Below are 23,049 nucleotides of genomic sequence, written 5' to 3' on the forward strand. Positions count from 1 at the left end.
GTGACTACACAAACCATTCTGGGTACAGGTATATTGTGTATCAGTAAAACAGTCCATGACTACACAAACCACTCTGGGTACAGGTATATTGTGTATCAGTAAAACAGTCCATGACTACACAAACCACTCTGGGTCCAGGTATATTGTGTATCAGTAAAACAGTCCGTGACTACACAAACCATTCTGGGTACAGGTATATTGTGTATCAGTAAAACAGTCCGTGACTGCACAAACCACTCTGGGTACAGGTATATTGTGTATCAGTAAAACAGTCCGTGACTACACAAACCACTCTGGGTCCAGGTATATTGTGTATCAGTAAAACAGTCCATGACTACACAAACCACTCTGGGTACAGGTATATTGTGTATCAGTAAAACAGTCCGTGACTGCACAAACCACTCTGGGTACAGGTATATTGTGTATCAGTAAAACAGTCCGTGACTACACAAACCACTCTGGGTACAGGTATATTGTGTATCAGTAAAACAGGTTTATTAAGCATTAAACATCCGGTACAAAGAAGTAGTACTTAACAAGAAGATAGTCACAGTCTGTTCGTTCAAACCCCGGCGTTCCTTCCGAGTGAGCGCGGCGCAAGTCTCCTGATGTATGTTGCTGTGTTCCGTTGTCCCATGCGCGCTTACTTGGGATCTTGCTGTGTTCTGTTGACCGAAGCTCCTATCAATCTCTGGTTACACGGTGCGCGCTTTCGATGTTCAAAACCTGTATCTTTATACCCTTTTCCCCCTCGTTTTGCCTACGTGGCAGTAATTAACCCTCTAACACCTGGTAAAAAGTCTTGCTCCCTCGTTACCCATCTTATGACCTTGTTTGATCCTTCTGACTTTTTCTCCATGTATAACAAAGTACCCTTATCTCAGATCTTCACTTTTCACAGAACACTTCCTAGCATGTTCACGGAACAGTCTGTCCATCCGATAGCTGGACCAATGAAGGACGTCTCCAACTCCAACAAGGGGGAGGATCCAGTTGTCGTGGTTCCTGTTGGTACCAACGACATAGATAGGACAAGGAAGGAGGTTCTGCTGAGGGAGTTTGAGCAGCTAGGGGCCAAATTAAAAAGCAGAACCACAAGGGTAATAATCTCTGGATTATTACCTGAGCCACGAGCGAATTTGGCTAGGACAAATAAAATGAGAGAGTTAAATGCGTGGCTCAAAGACTGGTGTGGGAGAAATGGGTTTTGCTTCCTGGGACACTGGCACCAGTACTGGGGCAGGAGGGAGCTGTTCCGCTGGGACGGGCTTCACTTGGCCAGTGCTGGGACTAGAGTCCTGGCGGATCATATAACTAGGGCTGTAGAGAGGGCTTTAAACTAACTAGTGGGGGGGAGGTTCCTAGAGCGCAAATAATAAAAATGACAACAGAGAAGGTCATAGACTTAGGTAGCAGTGGGGAAATTGAAAACCAGAGCGTGTCAGGAAGAGGCAGAAGGTATGGAGTAAAAGGTAAAGTAATAAAAAGGGCAAAAGCAGGAACTAAGTGTCACAAAACATCTTTGAAAGTTCTCTATCTGAATGCACGTAGCATTCGTAACAAAATAGACGAGTTAATGGCACAAATAACTACATATGGGTATGATCTTGTGGCCATTACAGAAACATGGCTGCAGGGTGACAATGCCTGGGAATTAAACATACCAGGTTATTTAACGATCAGGAAGGACAGGCAGGAAGGAAGGGGAGGTGGGGTGGCTATGTTAATAAAGGAAGGAATCACTGTAATACAGAGAAATGATATTGGGCCAAAAGATCAGGATAATGAAACAGTTTGGGTGGAGGTAAGGAATAATAAGGGGAAAAACACTACTGGGCGTAGTCTATAGGCCTCCGAACAGTGGCAACTCTGTTGGACGGAGTATCAATCAGGAAATAGTTGAGGCTTGTAATAAGGGAACATCTATAATTATGGGGGATTTCAACTATCATATTAATTGGACAAATCAAATTGGGCAGGGCTGCCTTGAGGATGAGTTCATTGAGTGTATTAGGGATGGGTTTCTTGAGCAGTATGTAACTGAACCGACCAGGTGGCAAGCAACCTTAGATCTGGTCCTGTGTAACGAGACAGGATTAATTAAAAATGTCCTAGTAAAGGATCCCCTTGGAATGAGTGACCATAACATGGTTGAATTCCATATTCAATTAGAGGGTGAGAAGGTTGGATCTCAAACAAGCATGCTAAGCTTGAATAAAGGAGACTATGAAGGTATGAGAGCGGAATTGAGTAGAGTGGATTGGGAAAATAGATTAAAGGGTAAGACGATACATGATCAGTGGTGTACATTTAAGGAGTTATTTTACAACTTCCAAAAAATATATATTCCACTGAGAAGAAAAGGGTGTAAGAGAAAAGAGAGTCATCCGTGGCTAAGTAAAGAAATTAAGGATAGTATTCGACTAAAAACAAGGGCATATAAGGTAGCCAAATCTAGTGGGAGGATAGAGGATTGGGAAAACTTTCAAAGACAGCAAAAAATAACAAAAAGATTGATTAAGAAAGGGAAGATAGATTATGAAAGTAAATTAGCAAAAAATATAAAAACAGATAGTAAGAGTTTTTATAGTTATATAAAAAGAAAAAGGGTGGCTAAAGTAAATGTTGGTCCCTTAGAGGATGAGACCGGGAAATTAATGGTGGGAAATATGGAGATGGCAAAAACAGTGAATGAATATTTTGTATCAGTCTTTACAGTAGAAGACACTAAGAATATCCCAACACTGGACAAACAGGGGGCTGAACGGGGGAGGAGCTAAACACGATCAAAATCACTAAGGAAGTGGTACTCGGTAAAATAATGGGACTCAAGGCGGATAAATCACCTGGACCTGATGGCTTACATCCTAGGGTCTTGAGGGAAGTGGCGGTAGGGATTGTGGATGCATTGGTAATAATTTTCCAAAACGCCCTGGACTCAGCAAAGGTCCCAGCAGACTGGAAAACTGCAAATGTAACACCCTTATTTAAAACGGGCAGTAGACAGAAGGCTGGAAACTATAGACCGGTTAGCCTAACATCTGTGGTAGGTAAAATTTTGGAGTCCATTATTAAGGAGACAGTAACAGGACATTTGGATAATCATAATTTAATAGGACAAAGTCAGCATGGTTTTATGAAGGGGAAGTCATGTTTGACAAATTTGCTGGAGTTCTTTGAAGAAGTAACATACAGGGTGGATAAAGGGGAACCAGTGGACGTAGTGTATTTAGACTTCCAAAAGGCATTTGACAAGGTGCCACACAGAAGACTATTGCTTAAGATAAAAAATCACGGGATGGGGGTAATATTCTGGCATGGATAGAGGATTGGCTATCTAACAAGGCAGAGAGTTGGGATAAATGGTTCATTCTCAGACTGGCAATCAGTAACTAGTGGTGTTCCGCAGGGGTCAGTGCTGGGTCCCCAACTCTTTACAATGTATATTAACGAGTTGGAGGAGGGGACCGAGTGTAACATATCAAAGTTTGCAGATGATACTAAGATGGGAGGGAAAGTAGTGAGTGAGGAGGACTTAAAAAACCTGCAAGGGGACATAGACAGGCTAAGTAAGTGGGCAGAGATTTGGCAGATGGAATACAATACTGGAAAATGTGAGGTTATGCACTTTGGCAGGAAAAATCGTAGAGCAAGTTATTATCTTAATGGCAACAAACTGGAAAGTACTGAAGTACAAAGGGATCTGGGGGTCCTGGTGCACGAAACTCAAAAGGTTAGTATGCAGGTGCAGCAAGTGATTAAGAAGGCCAATGGAATGTTGGCTTTCATTGCTAGGGGGATAGAATATAAAAATAGGGAGGTATTGCTTCAGTTGTACAAGGTATTGGTGAGACTGCACCTGGAATACTGCGTACAGTTTTGGTGTCCATACTTAAGAAAGGACATACTTGCTCTCGAGTCAGTACAAAGAAGGTTCACTCGGTTAATCCCGGGGATGAGGGGATGGACATATGAGGAGAGGTTGAGTAGATTGGGACTCTACTCATTGGAGTTCAGAAGAATGAGAGGCGATCTTATTGAAACATATAAGATTGTGAAGGGGTTGGATCGGGTGGATGCGGGGAGGATGTTCCCGATGATGGGTGAAACTTGAACTAGGGGGCATAGTCTTAGAATAAGGGGCTGCTCTTTCAAAACTGAGATGAGGAGGAACTACTTCACTCAGAGGGTGGTAGGTCCATGGAATATGCTGCCCCAAAAAGCTGTAGAAGCTACATCATTACATAAATTTAAAACAGAAATAGACAGTTTCCTAGAAGTAAAGGGAATTAAGGGTTATGGGGAGCGGGCAGGAATTTGGACATGAGTCTAGGTTCGGATCGGTCATGGCCCTGTGGGTAGCGGAGCGGGCTTGGGGGCCGTGTAGCCTGATCCTGCTCCTATTTCATGTGTCTAATTCTGTTAGATTCAGGAGATGGTTCTGTGATAGTGGATTGGCGGTTAGGATCAGATCAGTCATGATCTTATTGAATGGCGGAGCAGGCTCGAGGTGCTGATTGGCCTACTCCTGCTCCTATTTCTTATGTTCTTATGTTCTCTCTAGTTTTTACCTCTTTAAGCATAATATTGCTGAATTCCTCGTGTCCATAAACTTAGCACAACATTCCATTACTTCAGTAATTTTAAACAGAGCTTTTTAGTCAGGTTGGCATAATCCCATCCTGCTGTGCTCTCAGCCATTCTCCATTTTATACAGGCTTTTAGGCTCTTAACATACAATTTCACATATTATAGTTATGTTAAAATTGTTATCGAATCTTAATAATGTTTACTAAATCCTACAGGTACACACTATCCTACACTGATGTCACGCTAACTGGCCTGTAGTTCCCCGTTTTTCCTCTCCCTCCTTTCTTGAATAGCGGTGTTACATTTGCGACCTTCCAATCTGCTGGGACCGTTCTACAATCTAGGAAATTTTGGAAGATCAAAACCAATGCATCCACTATCTCTTCAGCCACATCTTTTACAACCCTGGGATGTAGGCCATCAGGTCCAGGGGATTTGTCGGATTTTAGTCCCATTAGTTTTCCTAGTACCTTTTCTCTACTTCTATTAATTACGTTAAGTTCCTCACCCTCATTACACCCTTGGTTCCCCACCATTTTTGGTGTGCTTTTTGTGTCTTCTACTGTGAAGACATATTTTTTTTTAACTTTTCTGCTATTTTCTTATTCCCCATAATAATTTCTCTTGCCTCAGCCTCTACGGGACCAACGTTTACTTTTGCTACTCTTTTCCTTTTTACATACTTGTAGAAACTCTTACAATCTGCTTTTATATTTCTTGCTATTTTTCTCTCATTCTATTTTTTCCCTTTTAATCAATTTTTGGTCAACCTTTACTGGTTTCTGAAACTCTCCCAATCCTCAGCCTTACTATTATTCTTTGCAACATTATAAACTTCTTCTTTCAATCTAATGCTATCCTTAACTTCTTTAGTTAGCCACGGTTGGATCACTTTTCCCGTGGAGTTTTTGTTTCTCAATGGAATGTATTTTTGTTGAGAATTATGAAATATTTCTTTAAATGCTAGCCACGGCTTATCTACCGCTATACCTTTTAATCTATTTTTCCAATCTACCTTAGCCAACTCGCCCCTCATACCTATGCAATAGGCTTTATTTAAGTTTAAGACTCTAGTTTTGGACTGAGGCAAGTCACTCTCAAAATTAACATAAAATTCTATCATATTATGATCACTCTGCCCCAGAGGATCCTTTACTGTGAGATTGCTAATTAACCCTGTCTCATTACACAACACATAATCTAAAGTAGCCTGTTCCCTGGTTGGGTCCATGACATATTGTTCTAGGAAACTGTCCCAAATGCATCCCATGAACTCATCCTCCAGACTGCCTTTGCCAATTTGATTTGTCCAGTCTATATGAAGATTAAAGTCCCCCAAGATTATTGCATTACTTTTGTTGCAAGCTCCTGCTATTTCTTGATTAATATTCTGTCTAACAGTTTAGCTACGGTTAGGGGGCCTTTACACTACCCCTACCAGTGTTTTCTGCCCCTTGTTATCCTTAGCTCCTTATTCTACTTCCTGATCTTCCGAGTCGAGATCCTTTCTCGCTTCCGTTTTTCAAAATAGCAGCCACGAGATCTTTTACACCCACCTGAGGGGCAGACGGGGCCTTGGTTTAACGTCGCATCCGAAAGATGGCACCTCTGACAGAGCAGCTCTCCCTCAGTACTGCCCTGGAGTGTCAGCCTAGGTTACGTGCTCAAGTCTCCAGAGTGGGACTCAAACCCACGACCTTCTGACTCTAGAGGTGAGAGTGTCACCCACTGAGCCGAGGCTGACCCCTCTTAAACTCCAGCCTAGTTACTGGGGTTATCAGCATCTTCAAACCGCCCCCCGCCCCCCAACCCCGTAATTGCCATTATTAACACAGAACAGTCCTTCATGTGATTAACAGCAGAATGGGACCAGTGTGCTCAGGTGTGAACTCGCTGGTGTCTCAGAAGGTTAGATGAACTGGTGAATCCCTTTTCACACACTGAGCAGGGGAACGGCCTCTCCCCAGTGTGAACTCGCTGGTGTCTCAGCAGGTGAAATGAAGTGGTGAATCCCTTTTCACACACTGAGCAGGGGAATGGCCTCTCTCCAGTGTGAGTGAACTGGTGTTTCCGAAGATCGGATGAGCGCATAAACCTCTTCCCGCAGTGAGAACAGCTGAATGGCCTCTCCCCGGTGTGGTTGCGTCGATGCATCTTCAGGTCCTTTGAGCATTTGAAACTCTTGTCGCATTCGGAACATTTAAACGGCCTCTCGTCAGTGTGAACCAACTGGTGTACCCGCAGATAGGTGAGACGAGTGAATCCTTTCCCGCACTCGGAGCAGGAGAACGGCCTCTCATCAGTGTGAAGCAGCTGGTGTTCCCGCAGATTGGAGGGACAATTGAATCCTTTCCCGCACTCGGAGCAGGTGAACGGCCTCTCGTCAGTGTGAACCAGCTGGTGCATCAGCAGGGCGGAGGAGAGAGTGAATCCCTTCCCACACACGGAGCAGGTGAACGGCCTCTCCCCGGTGTGAACTCGCTGGTGCCGTATCAGGTCGCTGGATCTTTTGAAGCCCTTCTCGCAGTCGTGGCACTGAAAAGGGCTCTCATCGGTGTGAACACGCTCGTGTATCAACAGGTTGCCAGACTGGTTGAACCTCTTCTCACAGTGAGAGCAGGTGAACGGCCTCTCCCCGGTGTGAACTCGCTGGTGTGTCAGCATGTTGGATTGTTGAGTGAATCCCTTCCCGCAGTCGGAGCAGGTGAACGGCCTCTCCCCAGCGTGAACTCGCTGGTGTGCCTGCAGGGTGCTTGAATGAGTGAATCCCTTCCCACACACGGTGCAGGTGAACGGCCATTTCACAGTGTGACTGCGTTGATGAGTCTCCAGCTCGGAAAGGCAACTGAATCCCTTCCCGCATTCCCGACATTTGCACAGACTCTCCTTGCTTTGGTTACACTTGTGCCTCCCCAGGCTGCACCTTCGGTTGAATCCACGTCCACACATAAGACACGTGTGCAGTTTGCCCACATTCTGAGTGCTGCTTTCCGCTTCCATATGTCGATGATATTCAGGTCCTGATGAATTGAGTGACTCTGTCAGATCTTCGTGTGAAGTTTGCGTTAAGCTGCCCGTCCGCAATTCCTCCCCTTGCAAGAGACAGTAAAAGAGGTTTATATAAGTAATTAATGCAAATACAGGAGAGATGGCTTGCATCCTAGGGTCTTGAGGGAAGTAGCGGTAGGGATTGTGGATGCATTGGTAATCATTTTCCAAAACTCACTGGACTCAGCAAAGGTCCCGGCAGATTGGAAAACTGCTAATGTAACACCCTTATTTAAAAAGGGTAGTAGGCAAAAGGCTGGAAACTATAGACCTGTTAGCCTAACATCTGTGGTTGGTAAAATGTTAGAGTCCATTATTAAGGAGACAGTAACGGGACATTTGGATAAACATAATTTAATAGGACAAACTCAGCATGGTTTCATGAAGGGGAAGTCATGTTTGACAAATTTGCTGGAGTTTTTTGAGGAAGTAACATACAGGGTGGATAAAGGGGAACCAGTGGACGTAGTGTATTTAGACTTCCAAAAGGCATTTGACAAGGTGCCACTCAAAAGATTATTGCTCAAGATAAAAAATCACAGGGTTGGGGGTAATATTCTGGCGTGGGTGGAGGATTGGCTCTCTAACAGAAAGCAGAGAGTTGGGATAAATGGTTCGTTCTCAGATTGGCAACCAGTAACTAGTGGTGTTCCGCAGGGCTCAGTGCTGGGTCCCCAACTCTTTACAATCTATATTAACGATTTGGAGGAGGGGACCGAGTGTAACATATCAAAGTTTGCAGATGATACAAAGATGGGACGGAAAGTAGTGAGTGAGGAGGACATAAAAAACCTGCAAAGGGACATAGACAGGCTAAGTAAGTGGGCAGAGATTTGGCAGATGGAATACAATACTGGAAAGTGTGAGGTTATGCACTTTGGCAGGAAAAATCATAGAGCAAGTTATTATCTTAATGGCAAGAAACTGGAAAGTACTGTAGTACAAAGGGATCTGGGGGTCCTGGTGCACGAAACTCAAAAAGTTAGTATGCAGGTGCAGCAAGTGATCAAGAAGGCCAATGGAATGTTGGCTTTTATTGCTAGGGGGAAGGAATATAAAAACAGGGAGGTATTGCTGCAGTTGTACAAGGTATTGGTGAGACCGCACCTGGAATACTGCATACAGTTTTGGTGTCCATACTTAAGAAAAGACATACTTGCTCTCGAGTCAGTACAAAGAAGGTTCACTCGGTTAATCCCAGGGATGAGGGGGTGGTCATATGAGGAGAGGTTGAGTAGATTGGGACTCTACTCATTGGAGTTCAGAAGAATGAGAGGCAATCTTATTGAAACATATAAGATTGTGAAGGGGCTTGATCGGGTGGATGCGGTGAGGATGTTCCCAATGATGGGTGAAACTAGAACTAGGGGGCATAATCTTAGAATAAGGGGCTGCTCTTTCAAAACTGAGATGAGGAGAAACTTCTTCACTCAGAGGGTGGTAGGTTTGTGGAATTTGCTGCCCCAGAAAGCTGTGGAAGCTACATCATTAAATAAATTTAAAACAGAAATAGATAGTTTCCTAGAAGTAAAGGGAATTAAGGGTTACGGGGAGCAGGCAGGAAATTGGACATGAGTCTAGGTTCGGAATGGTCATGGGCCTGTGGTTAGTGGAGTGGGCCCAGGGGCCGTGTAGCCTGGTTCTGCTCCTACTGTGTTCTAATTCTGTGTTAGATTTCAGGAGATGGTTTTATTCCTGTTCCTGGCTGGGGTGGAGATCACCTTTACAGAAGGTAAGTACTGTAGAAAATATAGGGACAGAGTGATCTCCTGGAAGAATTTCGATCGCCTAGATGGGTCGGAGAGGAATTTCCCAGATTTTTTTCTCCCAAATTGGCCATTGGGGCTTTTTCTGATTTTTCGCCTCTCCCGGGAGATCACATGGGTTCAGGTGGATGCAGAGTGATAGAAGATTTGAGGTTAGGATCAGATCAGCCATGATCTTATTGAATGGTGGAGCAGGCTCGAGGGGCCGATTGGCCTACTCCTGCTCCTATTTCTCATGTTCTTATGTTAAAGACTGGCCTTTATACAGCGTCTTTCACGACCAACGGTTTTACCGCCAATGAATTACTTTTTGAAGTGTAGTTGCTGTTGTAATGTGGGAAACACTGCAGCCAATTTGCATCATAAATAATGGCCAGGACACCGGGGATAACTCTCCTGCCCTTCTGCGAAATAACGGGATCTTTTATGTCCACCTGAACGTCTCATCGGAAAGGCGGCCCTCCGACAGTGCGGTGCTCCCTCAGTACTGCCCCTCCGACAGTGCGGCGCCCCCTCAGTACTGACCTTCCGACAGTGCGGCACTCCCTCAGTACAGCCCCTCCGACAGTGCAGCGCTCCCTCAGGACTGACCCTCCGACAGTGCGGTGCTCCCTTAGGTCTGCCCCTCTGACAGTGCGGCGCTCCCTCAGTACTGTCCCTCCGACAGTGCAGTGCTCCCTCAGTACTGACCCTCCGACAGTGCAGCGCTCCCTCAGTACTGACCCTCCGATAGTGCGGCGCTCCATTAGTACTGCCCCTCCGACAGTGCGGCGCTCCCTTAGTACTATCCCTCCGACAGTGCAGTGCTCCCTCAGTACTGCCCCTCCCACAGTGCGGCGCTCATTCATGTACTGCCCCTCCGACAGTGGGGGGCCGCGCATGCTCATTCGGCCCCACCATAACACCAGAGCGTCAGCCTAGGTTTATGTGCTCGAGTCCCTGGAATGGGGACTTTGAACCCACAACTTTCTGACTGAGAAACGAGGGTGCTCCCAACTGAGCCACTGGCTGGCTCTCAAGGTCTTTCACATACTTGCTAAAGTGCGGTGGCTGGGGGAATTGTCACAGTCCCTTTAATCAGAAGAACACACGAGAGGGGGGAGGGAGTCCCTTTAAATGTGGAGGGGGTGGGGTCCCTTTAAATGTGGAGGGGGTGGGTGTCTCTTTAAATGTGGAGAGGCGGGGCTGCGCATGCTCATTCGGCCCCACCATAAGACCAGACTGCCAGTGCGCCTGCGCGGGGCCTCCGGGGATCAGCCGGAAGGCCGGGCCCGGATAAGAGGCGGATTCAGCGGCCGGGGTAAAGTAAAGTGTTGGGGAATCGATTTAAATCGAGGTGAGGCGGGGGAGCAGAGAGCGAGATTATAAAGTAAAATACCAGAAAACCCAAACCTGAGAGTCGGGCGGGCGGGACCTCCGCGGACGCCAAACGGAGCGGAGCGGGGCCTGTGACTGACGGGAGCTCTCACCAATAGGAAGAGGGCTGAGCTGGGAGGACTGAACTGGGCGGCCTGGTCCTCCAACCAATGGCGGCAAGGGGGCGGGACTTTGCTCTCCCGGCGCTGGTGCGTTAGGGCCCGATTGTGACGTCATCAGAGGATGAGGCCATTCAGGTGGAGGCTGGCCCGGGCCTGTGACTGACGGGCGCACGGACCAATAGGATGAGGGCTGAGCTGGGAGGACTGAACTGGGCGGCCTGGTCCTCCAACCAATGGCGGCGCGGCAAGGGGGCGGGGCCTCCTCTCCAGCTCAGGTGCGCTGGGGCCGATTGTGACGCGCTGTCCCCAGGTGAGAGCAGCTCAGTCAGCACAGAGCTGGGGCTGGAATCTGGGAGAGGGGCCGCAGGCAGCGGGCCTGGCAAAGGGGCACAAGCTTCACAATACAAGCTGCTTTCAAATGCACAATTGTTTCCTACACACAGCCTTGCAGGTGACGGAAGTCGGCCCCTGGCCGCCTGTGTAGGTCTTTTTGTTACAGCAGTTTGAGCTGGAGTGGAGATGGAGAAGCTGCTGGGTTTTCGATAGACTCTGGAACAGTACCCATGGATTGGAGGGTAGCTAAGGTTACCCCACTATTCAAAAAAGGTGGTAGAGAGAAAACGGGGAATTACAGACCGGTAAGCCTGACATCGGTAGTGGGGAAAATGCTAGAGTCCGTTATAAAAGATGTAATAGCAGAGCACTTGGAAAACAGTGACCGGATCGGACAAAGTCAACATGGATTTACAAAAGGTAAATCGTGCTTGACTAATCTACTGGAATTTTTTGAGGATGTAACTGGTAAAATAGATAAGGGCGAACCAGTGGATGTGGTGTATTTGGACTTTCAGAAGGCTTTCGATAAGGTCCCGCATAAGAGATTAGCGTGTAAAGTTAAGGCACATGGGATTGGGGGCAAGGTACTGACTTGGATAGAGAACTGGTTGGCAGATAGAAAGCAAAGAGTTGGAATAAACGGGTCTTTTTCCGAGTGGCAGGCAGTGACTAGTGGGGTACCGCAGGGATCGGTCCTTGGACCCCAGCTATTCACAATATATATTAATGATCTAGACAAGGGAACTAGATGTAATATCTCCAAATTTGCAGACGACACAAAGCTGGGTGGGCGTGTGTGCTGTGAGGAGGATGTCGAGAAACTCCAGGATGATTTGGACATGTTGGGTGATTGGGCAGAAACATGGCAGATGCAATATAATGTGGATAAATGTGAGGTTATCCACTTTGGTGTCAAAAACAGGGAGGCAGATTATTATCTGAATGGCAATAGATTGGGAGAAGGGGAAGTGCAACAGGACCTGGGTGTCCTTGTGCACCAGTCGCTGAAGGTAAGCATGCAGGTGCAGCAGGCGGTTAAGAAGGCAAATGGTATGTTAGCCTTCATAGCGAGAGGGTTCGAGTACAAGAACAAGGATGTCTTGCTGCAGTTGTGCAGGGCCTTGGCGAGACCACACCTTGAGTATTGTGTGCAGTTTTGGTCGCCTTATCTGAGGAAGGATGTTCTTGCCATGGAGGGAGTGCAGCGAAGATTCACCAGACTGATACCTGGGATGGCAGGAATGACGTATGGGGAGAGATTGGGTCGATTGGGCTTGTACTCCCTGGAGTTTAGAAGAATGAGAGGGGATCTCATTGAAACTTATAAAATTCTGGCAGCACTGGACACACTAGATGCAGGAAGGATGTTCCCGATGGTCGGGGAATCCAGAACCAGGGGTCACTGTCTAAGGATAAGGGATTTCTTTTAGGACAGAAATGAGGAAGAATTTCTTCACCCAGAGAGTGGTGAACCTGTGGAATTCTCTACCACAGAAGGCAGTAGAGGCCAATTCATTAAATATATTCAAGAAGGAGTTGGATATATTTCTTAAGGCTAAAGGGATCAAGGGATATGGGGAGAAAGCAGGGACCGGGTACTGAACTTGGATGATCAGCCATGATTGCTTTGAATGGCGGAGCAGGCTCGAGGGGCCGAATGGCCTACTCCTGCTCCTATCTTCTATGTTTCTATCTCTTATGCGGGACCTTATCGAAAGCCTTTTGAAATTCCACTCTTTGCTTCCTGTCTGCCAGCCAGTTCTCTATCAGAGACAGTACCTTGCCCCCAATCCCATGTGCCTTAACTTTACACGCTGTTCTCTTATGCGGAACCTTATCGAAAGCCTTCTGAAAGTCCAAATGCACCACATCCACTGGTTCTCCCTTATCTATTTTACCAGTTACAACCTCAAAAAATTCCAGTAGATTAGTCAAGCACGATTCACCTTTGTAAATCCATGTTGACATTGTCCGATCCCGTCACTGTTTTCCAAGTGCTCTGCTATTACGTCTTTTATAATGGACTCTAGCATTTTCCCCACTACCGATGTCAGGCTTACCGGTCTGTAATTCCCCGTTTTCTCTCTCCCACCTTTTTTGAACAGTGGGGTAACATTAGCTACCCGCCAATCCATGGGTACTGTTCCAGAGTCTATCAAATTTTGGAAGATAACCAGCGAAGCATCTACTATTTCTAGGGCCACTTGCTTAAGTGCCCTAGGATGTAGATTATCTTCTATGTTTCTATGTATTCAATCTTTCCTTGTATCTGAAATTCTCTAGCCCTGGCAACATCCTCGTAAGTCTCCTGTCTCGAGCAGTCACATCTTTCCTGCAATGGGGCGAGCAGAACTGCACGCAGCACTCTAGCCGGTGGCCTAACTGGTGTTTTGTACAGTTCAAGCAGAACCTCCCTGCTCTTACATGATACAGAGAGAGGCACTGCCCCTTTAAATACCTGGGGGGGCACCCATTCCCCTTTAAATGGCCAAGCAATTGGTTTTGTTGAAAAGGGGCCGCAGTCCCCTTTGACTCACCTCCCCACCCTCTCACCCACCACAAATACTCACAAGAGAGAGAGGAGGAAGAATGCTGGTCTTTGTCCCTTTAAAAGTGGCTGCCCACAAAATGTTCACAGCACCAGGGCTCTTTGTTCTGGATAAAAGTCAAAAAGAGAAAAGGTTCACTTATTTTTAAATGAATGCAGTTGATGAATAGCCTTGCAATAAAGGTAATGCAAAGGAATAAACACTCACAAGCTGGGTTTTTTTCCACCCCCTCCTCCCCTTCCCTGAGTGCGATTTCAACAGAGTGCCGAGAGTTGGGTGAGTCAGGGAGTCTTAACTGGTTGCTGAGAGTTGGGTGAGTCAGGGAGTTAGGTGAGGCAAGGCCTCAGAGCTTCGGTGGGTGCTTCAGCGGTAGAGCGGGCCAAAAAGGGCTCCAGAGACCAGGTAAGGCTTACTTTACTGGTGGTATTGAATTAATTTAATTTAAATTGATTAAAGGGGTCGGCCATGCCAGGAGAGCCCAGCCCCGTGATATGCTCCTCTTGCTCTATGTGGGAATTCAGGGACGCTGCCAGTGTCCCTGACCAACACGTGTGCCAGAAATGCATCCAGCTGCAGCTACTAACGGGCCGTCTTGGGGCGCTGGAGCTGCGGGTGGATGGGTTGTGGAGCATTCACGATGCTGAGAGGGTCGCGAATTACTCATACAGTGAGTTGGTCACACCGCAGGGTAGGGCTGCACAGGCAGAAGGGAAATGGGTGATCACCAGGCGGAACAATAGAAGCAGGCAGGTAGTGCAGGGGACCCCTGTGGCCATCCCCCTTTCAACCAGGTATACCGCTTTGGATACTGTTGGGGGGATGACTTACCAGGGGAAGGCAGCAGCAGCCAACTTCCTGGCACTGGGGGTGCTCCTGCTGCCCAGGAAGGGAGGAAAAAGAGTGGGAGAGCAATAGTGGTAGGGGATTTTATAGTAAGGGGAACAGATAGGCGTTTCTGTGGCTGTAGACGTGAATCCAGGATGGTTTGTTGCCTCCCTGGTGCCAGGGTCAAGGATGTCACTGAGCGGCTGCAGGGCATTCTGGAGGGGGAGGGCGAACAGCCAGAGGTCGTGGTCCACATTGGTACCAACGACATAGGTAAAAAGAGGGATGAGGTCCTGCAGCAAGAATTTAGGGAGCTAGGTGAAGGATTAAAGAGCAGGACCTCAAAGGTTGTAATCTCTGGATTACTCCCGGTGCCACGTGCTAGTGGGTATAGGAATAGGAAGATAGAACAGATGAATGCGTGGCTAAAGGGATGGTGCAGGGGGGAGGGCTTTAGTTTCCTGGATCACTGGGTCTGCTTCTGGGAAAGGTGGGACTTGTACAAGTCGGACGGTTTACAGCTGAACCAGAGGGGGACCAATATCCTTGCGGGGAGGTTTGCTAGCACTGTTTGGGGGGGGGGGGGGTTTAAACTAACTTGGCAGGGGGATGGGATACAGAGTGGAGCTATAGTAGGGGGTGATTTACAGCCAAATACGGAGGAAAAAACAAGTCAGCTGGGAAGGCAGAGCAAATATGTGAAGGCAAAAGGGAATATGGCAAGGCTGGAAGGCATTTATTTTAATGCAAGGAGTCTTGCAAATAAGGTGGATGAACTGAAGTTGTTGTTGAACACATGGGAGTACGATATTGTTGCTATCACGGAGACATGGTTGAGGGAGGGTCAGGACTGGCAGCTCAATATTCCGGGGTATAGAATCTTCAGGCGGGACAGAGGGGGGTGTAAAAGGGGAGGGGGTGTTGCAATATTAATTAAGGAGTCAATTACTGCTGTAAGGAGGGATGATATATTAGCGGGTTCCTCTAATGAGGCCATATGGGTAGAACTTAAAAACAAAAAGGGGGCAAGCACTTTGCTGGGAGTGTACTATAGGCCCCCAAACAGTCAGGGGGAGATAGAGGAACAGATATGTAGGCAAATCTCAGAGAAGTGCGAAAATAATAGGGTAATAATAGTGGGGGATTTCAACTTCCCCAATATTAATTGGGATAGTCAGAGTGTGAAAGGCTTAGAGGGTGCAGAATTCTTAAAGTGCATCCAGGAGAGCTTTTTGAGCCAACATGTAGAAAGTCCTACAAGAGAGGGGGCGGTACTGGACCTAATTCTAGGGAATGTAGCCGGGCAAGTGGTGGAAGTGTCAGTAGGAGAGCATTTTGGCGACAGTGACCATAATTCGGTGAGATTTAAGGTGGTCATGGAAAAAGACAAAGACGGCCCGGAAATAAGGGTTCTAAATTGGGGGAAGGCCGATTTTAATATGATAAGGCAGGATCTGGCCAAAGTGGACTGGGAGCAGCTACTTATAGGAAAATCCACATCAAAGCAGTGGGAGACTTTCAGAAGGGAAATAGAGAGAGTACAACGCCAACATGTTCCCGTAAAGGTCAAGGGTGGGACCAACAAGCAAAGGGAACCTTGGATGACAAGGGATATACAAAAATGCATTAGGAAAAAAAGGGGGGCTTTTGGCAGTTACAAAAGACTAAAGATGGAGGAAGCCCTAGAGGAGTATAAAAAGTGCAGGGGCATACTTAAAAAAGAAATTAGGAGAGCGAGGAGGGGCCATGAAATAACACTGGCGAGCAAAATAAAGGAAAATCCTAAGATGTTTTATAAGTATATTAAAGGCAAGAGGATAACCAGGGAAAGGGTAGGGCCCATTAGGGACCAAAGTGGCAATCTGTGTGTAGAGCCAGATGATGTAGCCGGGGCTTTAAATGAATTTTTTGCATCTGTGTTCACTGTGGAGAAAGACGATGTAGACATAGAAATCGGGCAAGGGGACTGTGATATACTTGAACATATTAGCATCCAGAGGGAGGAGGTACTAGCAGTTTTAGCAGGCCAAAAAGTGGATAAATCCCCAGGCCCAGACGAGATGTATCCCAGGCTGCTGTGTGAGGCAAAGGAGGAGATTGCAAGGGCTCTGACACAAATTTTCAGAACCTCTCTGGCCACAGGGGATGTACCAGAGGACTGGAGAACAGCTAACGTAGTACGATTATTCAAGAAGGGTAGCAGGGATAAACCAGGGAATTACAGGCCAGTGAGCCTAACATCTGTAGTAGGGAAATTATTGGAAAAAATTCTGAGGGACAAAATTAGTCTCCACTTGGAGAGGCAAGGATTAATCGGGGATAGTCAGCATGGCTTTGTCAAGGGTAAATCATGTCTGACCAATCTGATTGAATTTTTCGAGGGGGTGACTAGGTGTGTGGATGAGGGAAATGCTGTGGATGTGGTATACATGGACTTCAGTAAGGCTTTTGACAAAGTCCCGCATAGGAGACTGGTCAAGAAGGTAAGAGCCCATGGGATCCAGGGTGCCTTGGCACGTTGGATCCTAAACTGGCTGAGTGGCAGGAGGCAGAGGGTGATGGTCGAAGGTTGCTTTTGTGACTGGAAGCCTGTGTCCAGTGGGGTACCTCAGGGATCAGTGCTGGGTCCCTTGCTGTTTGTGATCTACATAAATGATTTGGATGAGAATGTAAAAGGTATGAGCAGTAAGTTCGCAGATGACACGAAAATTGGTGGGGTGGTAAATTGCGAGGAGGAAAGCCTCAGGCTACAGGACGATATAAACGGGTTGGTCAGATGGGCGGAAAAGTGGCAAATGGAATTTAACCCTGAAAAGTGCGAGGTGATGCATTTTGGATGGACAAATAACGCAAGGGAATACACAATGAGTGGTAGGACCCTAGGAAGTACAGAGGGTCAGAGGGACCTTGGTGTACATGTACATAGATCCCTGAAGGCAGTGGAACAGGTAGATAAGGTGGTTAAAAAGGCATATGGGATACTTGCCTTCATTAGCCGAGGCATAGAATATAAGAGCAGGGAGGTTATGATGGAGCTGTACAAAACGCTGGTAAGGCCACAGCTGGAGTACTGTGTGCAGTTCTGGTCGCCTCACTATAGGAAGGATGTGATTGCTTTGGAGAGGGTGCAGAGAAGATTCACCAGGATGTTACCTGGGATGGAGCGCCTCAGCTATGAAGAAAGACTAAACAGGCTGGGGTTGTTTTCCTTGGAGCAAAGAAGGCTGAGGGGGGACCTGATTGAGGTGTACAAAATGATGAGGGGCATAGGTAGGGTAGACAAAGAGAAACTTTTCCCCTTAGTAGGGGGGTCAATAACAAGGGGGCATAGATTCAAGGTAAGGGGCAGGAGGTTTAGAGGGGATTTGAGGAGGAACTTTTTCACCCAGAGGGTGGTTGGAGTCTGGAACTCACTGCCTGAAAGGGTGGTAGAGGCAGGAACCCTCACAACATTCAAGAAGCATTTAGATGAGCACTTGAAACGCCATAGCATACAAGGCTATGGACCAAGTGCTGGAAAATGGGATTAGAATAGACAGGGCTTGATGGACGGCGCAGACACGATGGGCCGAAGGGCCTCTTTCTGTACAATAGCAAAATACTGCAGATGTTGGAAATCCGAAATAACAACAGAAAATGCTGGAAAAACTCAGCAGGTCAGGCAACATCCGTGGAGAGAAATTTGAGTTGACGTTTCGGGTTTGACCCTTCTTCAAAACTGGAGAGAAAAGGAACTAGATCGAAGGCAGGGCTGCGATCGGACAAAAGAATAAAAGAACCAAAAGAAGTAAAAGAGATTAGAAGCTAGACGAGATGGTAATAGGCTGGGATTAGGTGTAAAGTGTACTGGCATCTTTCTGTGCTGCATAACTCTATGAGTCTATGACTCTATAACAGCTCCTGCAGACAATGAAAGCAGGAAAGCGGCCTGCAGCCCACCGAGGTCCCGCCCCCCTCCCTCCCTCCCGCGCCGCCATTGGTTGGAGGACCGTCAGCCCGCCCGGTCCTCCCAGCGTTTTCCGCGCTCCTGATTGGCGGGCGCCTCGCGTCAATCACCTCCCTCCGCTGACGCCAGCACGCAACGCCAAGGGGTCGGTTGGATCGGCGCACGCCACCGCAAGGTAAAAAAAAGACACCCCACACAAATGAGGAAAAACAAAAATAATAATAATCGCACTTTAGAGGGGAGGAGGTTGGGGGAATTAATGAGTGTTTTCAATTTGTTTCGCAAAAAAAAAAATTTGAAAAGCTTCCCAACGGTGCGAGGCGGGCTGCGCATGCGCTCCAGCCAGCCTTTGACTCCCCCACGTGGGTCCGGGGGCCGGACACGCCCACTTGCCTTCCTCTGCACCAATCACAGCGCGGGCAGGCACAACACGAGGCTGCCAGTGCGCCTGTGCAGGGCCTTCGGAGAGCAGACGGAAGGCCGGGCCCGGGGAAGAGGCGGAATCAGCGGCCGGGGTAAAGTCAAGTGTTGGGGAATCGATTTAAATCGAGGTAAGGGGGAGCGGAGAGCGAGATTATAAAGTAAAGTACGAGAAAAACCAAACCTGAGAGTCGGGCGGGACCTCCGCGGACACCGAACGGAGCGGATTGACCTGCGCGGAGTGAGCCGGAACAATGTGATTCTGACTGACGGAAGCGCTGACCAATAGGAAGAGGGCTGAGGTGGGAGGACTGAACTGGGCGGCCTGGTCCTCCAACCAATGGCGGCGCGGCAAGGGGGCGGGGCCTCCTCTCCAGCTCAGGTGCGCTGGGGCCGATTGTGACGCGCTGTCCCCAGGTGAGAGCAGCACAGAGCTGGGGCTGGAATCTGGGAGAGGGGCCGCAGGCAGCGGGCCTGGCAAAGGGCCACAAGCTTCACAATACAAGCTGCTTTCAAATGTGCGATTGTTTCCTACAGACAGCCTTGGTCACTCTGCAAAAAAAAACTGTTTAACAATTCATCATAACTCCCCTGCTTTAGGAGAGGCGTAGAGTGCAAAAGCAAGGAAGTTATGATGAAACTGTGTAAAAGACTGGAGTCAGCTGTGGCTCAGTGGATAGCAGAGTCAGAAGGTTGTGGGTTCAAATCCCGCTCCAGGGACTTGAGCACATAAATCGAGGCTGACACTCCAGTGCGGTGCTGAGGGAACGCAGCACTGTCGGGGGGCAGTACTGAGGGAGCGCCGCACTGTCGGAGGGGCAGTGCTGAGGGAGCTCCGCACTGTCGGAGGGGCAGTACTGCGGGAGCGCTAGTTAAGGCACATGGGATTGGGGTCAAGGTACTGACTTGAATAGAGAACTGGTTGGCAGACAGGAAGCAAAGAGTTGGAATAAACGGGTCTTTTTCCGAGTGGCAGGCAGTGACTAGTGGGGTACCGCAGGGATCGGTCCTAGGACCCCAGCTATTCACAATATATATAAATGATCTAGACGAGAGAACTAGATGTAATATCTCCAAGTTTGCAGACGACACAAAGCTGGGTGGGCGTGTGTGCTGTGAGGAGGATGCCGAGAAACTCCAGTATGATTTGGACAGGTTGGGTGATTGGGCAGAAGCATGGCAGATGCAGTGTAATGTGGATAAATGTGAGGTTATCCACTTTGGTGGCAAAAACAGGAAGGCAGATTATTATCTGAACGGCAATAGATTGGGAGAAGGGGAAGTGCAACGAGACCAGAGTGTCTTTGTGCACCAGTCACTGAAGGTAAGCATGCAGGTGCAGCAGGCGGTTAAGAAGACAAATGGTATGTTGGTCTTCATAGCGAAAGGGTTCGAATACAGGAACAAGGATGTCTTGCTGCAGTTGTACAGGGCCTTGGTGAGACCACACCTTGAGTATTGTGTGCAGTTTTGGTCGCCTTATCTGAGGAAGGATGTTCTTGCCATGGAAGGAGTGCAGCGAAGATTCACCAGACTGATACCTGGGATGGCAGGAATGACATCCGAGGAGAGATTGCGTCGATTGGGCTTATACTCACTGGAGTTTAGAAGAATGAGAGGGGATCTCATTGAAACTTATAAAATTCTAACATGACCAGACAGACTAGATGCAGGAAGGATGTTCCCGATGGCTGGGGAGTCCATAACCAGGGGTCACAGTCTAAGGATATGGGGTAAGCCATTTAGGACTGAGATGAGGAAGAATTTCTTCACCCAGAGAGTGGTGAACCTGTGGAATTCACTACCGCAGAAGGCAGTGGAGGCCAATTCATTAAATATATTCAAGAAGGAGTTAGATATATTTCTTAAGGCTAAAGGGATCAGGGGATATGGGGAGAAGGCAGGGACAGGGTGCTGAATTTGGATGATCAGCCATGATCTCATTAAGTGGCGGAACAGGCTCGAGGGGCCGAATGGCCTACTCCTGCTCCTATCTTCTATGTTTCCCTCACCGATTGCAGCTCTTAACCAACACCGACTTTACAAAGAAAGCCCCGCGCGGCAGCCTGGAGCTCAGGGGCCCAGCGCGCAGGGGAGGATGATTGACAGGGGCCCAGGGCGTGTGCTGAGCATGCGCGGTGCGGGCCAGGCGCCTGTGGAGCAGGAGAGGGTGCGGCCATTGAGCGCAAGCGCGGGGTCAGCCACAACTCAGCGCGGCGGCCGGAGCGCTTTCTGGAGCGCGGGGACTTGGGATTACAGCCGCCATTACTGTTGATTCTTTCAACCAACCTGTGCAGCAGCTGGGGCCTGAAAATCAGCTTTACTGCCCCTGGGCTGGGAAAGGGCGACACGAGACAACATTCTCCCTCTTACCCATTGCTACACTCCTTTTACAGGGTTTTAGAAGTGGAAGGAGAGAGCAGCGATCACAGCATGGCCGGTGTGTGTCCTGTGCAGGCGCAGTGTGGGCCGCCGGATAAATCCCCCTCAGAATCTTATATGTTTCAATCAGATCACCTCCCATTCTTCTAAACTCCAATGAGTATAGGCCCAACCTGTTCAACCTTTCCTCATACGTCAACCCCTTCATCCCAGGAATCAACCCAGTGAACCTTCTCTGAACTGCCTCCAATGCAAGTATATCCTTCCTTAAATATGGAGACCACAACTGTACGCAGTACTCCAGGTGTGGTCTCACCAGCGCCCTGTACAGTTGTAGCAAGACTTCCCTACTGTTATACTCCATCCCCCTTGCAATAAAGGCCAACATTCCATGAGCCTCCCTAATTCCTTGCTGTACCTGCATGCTAACTTTTTGTGTTACTGTTGAATCTGTATTGACTGCCCTATCAGGCAGTGCATTCCAAATCCGAACCACCCGTTGCAGAAGAAAAGTTTTTCCTCCGCCTCTGGTTCTTTGACCAATCACCTTCAATCTGTGCCCTCTTGTGATTGGACCTTCAGCCATTGGAAACAGTTTCTCTTTATTTACTATTTAAACCCTTCATGATTTTTACATAAGAACATAAGAAATAGGAGCAGGAGTCGGCCAATCGGCCCCTCGAGCCTGCTCCACCATTCAATGGCTGATCTGATCCTAACCTCAAATCTTCTATCACTCTGCATCCACCCGAACCCATGTGATCTCCCGGGAGAGGCGAAAAACCAGATAAAGACCCAATGGCCAATTTGGGAGAAAAAAATCTGGGAAATTCCTCTCCGACCCATCTAGGCGATCGAAATTCTTCCAGGAGATCACTCTGTCCCTATATTTTCTACAGTACTTACCTTCTGTAAAGGCGATCTCCACCCCAGCCAGGAACAGGAATAAAACCATCTCCTGAAATCTAACACAGAATTAGAACACAGTAGGAGCAGAACCAGGCTACACGGCCCCTGGGCCCACTCCACTACCCACAGGGCCATGACCATTCCGAACCTAGACTCATGTCCAATTTCCTGCCCGCTCCCCGTAACCCTTAATTCCCTTTACTTCTAGGAAACTATCTATTTCTGTTTTAAATTTATTTAATGATGTAGCTTCCACAGCTTTCTGGGGCAGCAAATTCCACAAACCTACCACCCTCTGAGTAAAGAAGTTTCTCCTCATCTCAGTTTTGAAAGAGCAGTCCCTTATTTTAAGATTATGCCCCCTAGTTCTAGTTTCACCCATCATTGGGAACATCCTCACCGCATCCACCCGATCCAACCCCTTCACAATCTTATATGTTTCAATAAGATCGCCTCTCATTCTTCTGAACTCCAATGAGTAGAGTCCCAGTCTACTCAACCTCTCCGCCTATCAAATCTCATCTTGGCCTTCTCTGCTCTCAGGAGAACAACCCCAGCTTCTCCAGTCTATCCACGGAACTGTCATCCCTCATCCCTGGAACCATTCTAGTAAATATCTCTGCACCCTCTCCAAAGCCTTCACATCCTTCCTAAAGTGTGCTGCCCAGAATTGGACACAGTATTGCCCTGGGGCTGAACTCGTGTTTTATAAAGGTTTAGCATAACTTCCTGGCTTTTGTACTCTCTGCCTCTATTTATAAAGCCCAGGACCCCATGAGCTTTATTAACTGCTTTGTTAA

At 47.8% G+C, this 23,049-nt stretch overlaps 1 protein-coding gene across 1 annotated transcript; it reads right to left on the reverse strand.

Moving 5' to 3' along the window:
- Positions 1-4,860: 4,860 nt before the first annotated feature.
- On the reverse strand, positions 4,861-7,547 carry LOC147083154 (uncharacterized). The gene has a single exon (XM_085980219.1). It carries the CDS (start codon positions 7,537-7,539, stop codon positions 6,469-6,471), a length of 1,071 nt encoding a protein of 356 aa, XP_085836345.1. The 5' UTR covers positions 7,540-7,547; the 3' UTR covers positions 4,861-6,468.
- Between the last annotated feature and the right edge of the window lie 15,502 nt (positions 7,548-23,049).

The sequence above is a fragment of the Somniosus microcephalus genome, unplaced genomic scaffold (genome assembly GCF_052327205.1).
Source record: "Somniosus microcephalus isolate GS21.2 unplaced genomic scaffold, FLI_Smic_1.0 scaffold64, whole genome shotgun sequence".
NCBI classification, from domain to species: domain Eukaryota; kingdom Metazoa; phylum Chordata; class Chondrichthyes; order Squaliformes; family Somniosidae; genus Somniosus; species Somniosus microcephalus.

Coding starts and splice junctions, on each gene's coding strand:
- LOC147083154 (XM_085980219.1), bottom strand. CDS start 7,539: ATGTGTGGACGTGGATTCAACCGAAGGTGCAGCCTGGGGAGGCACAAG.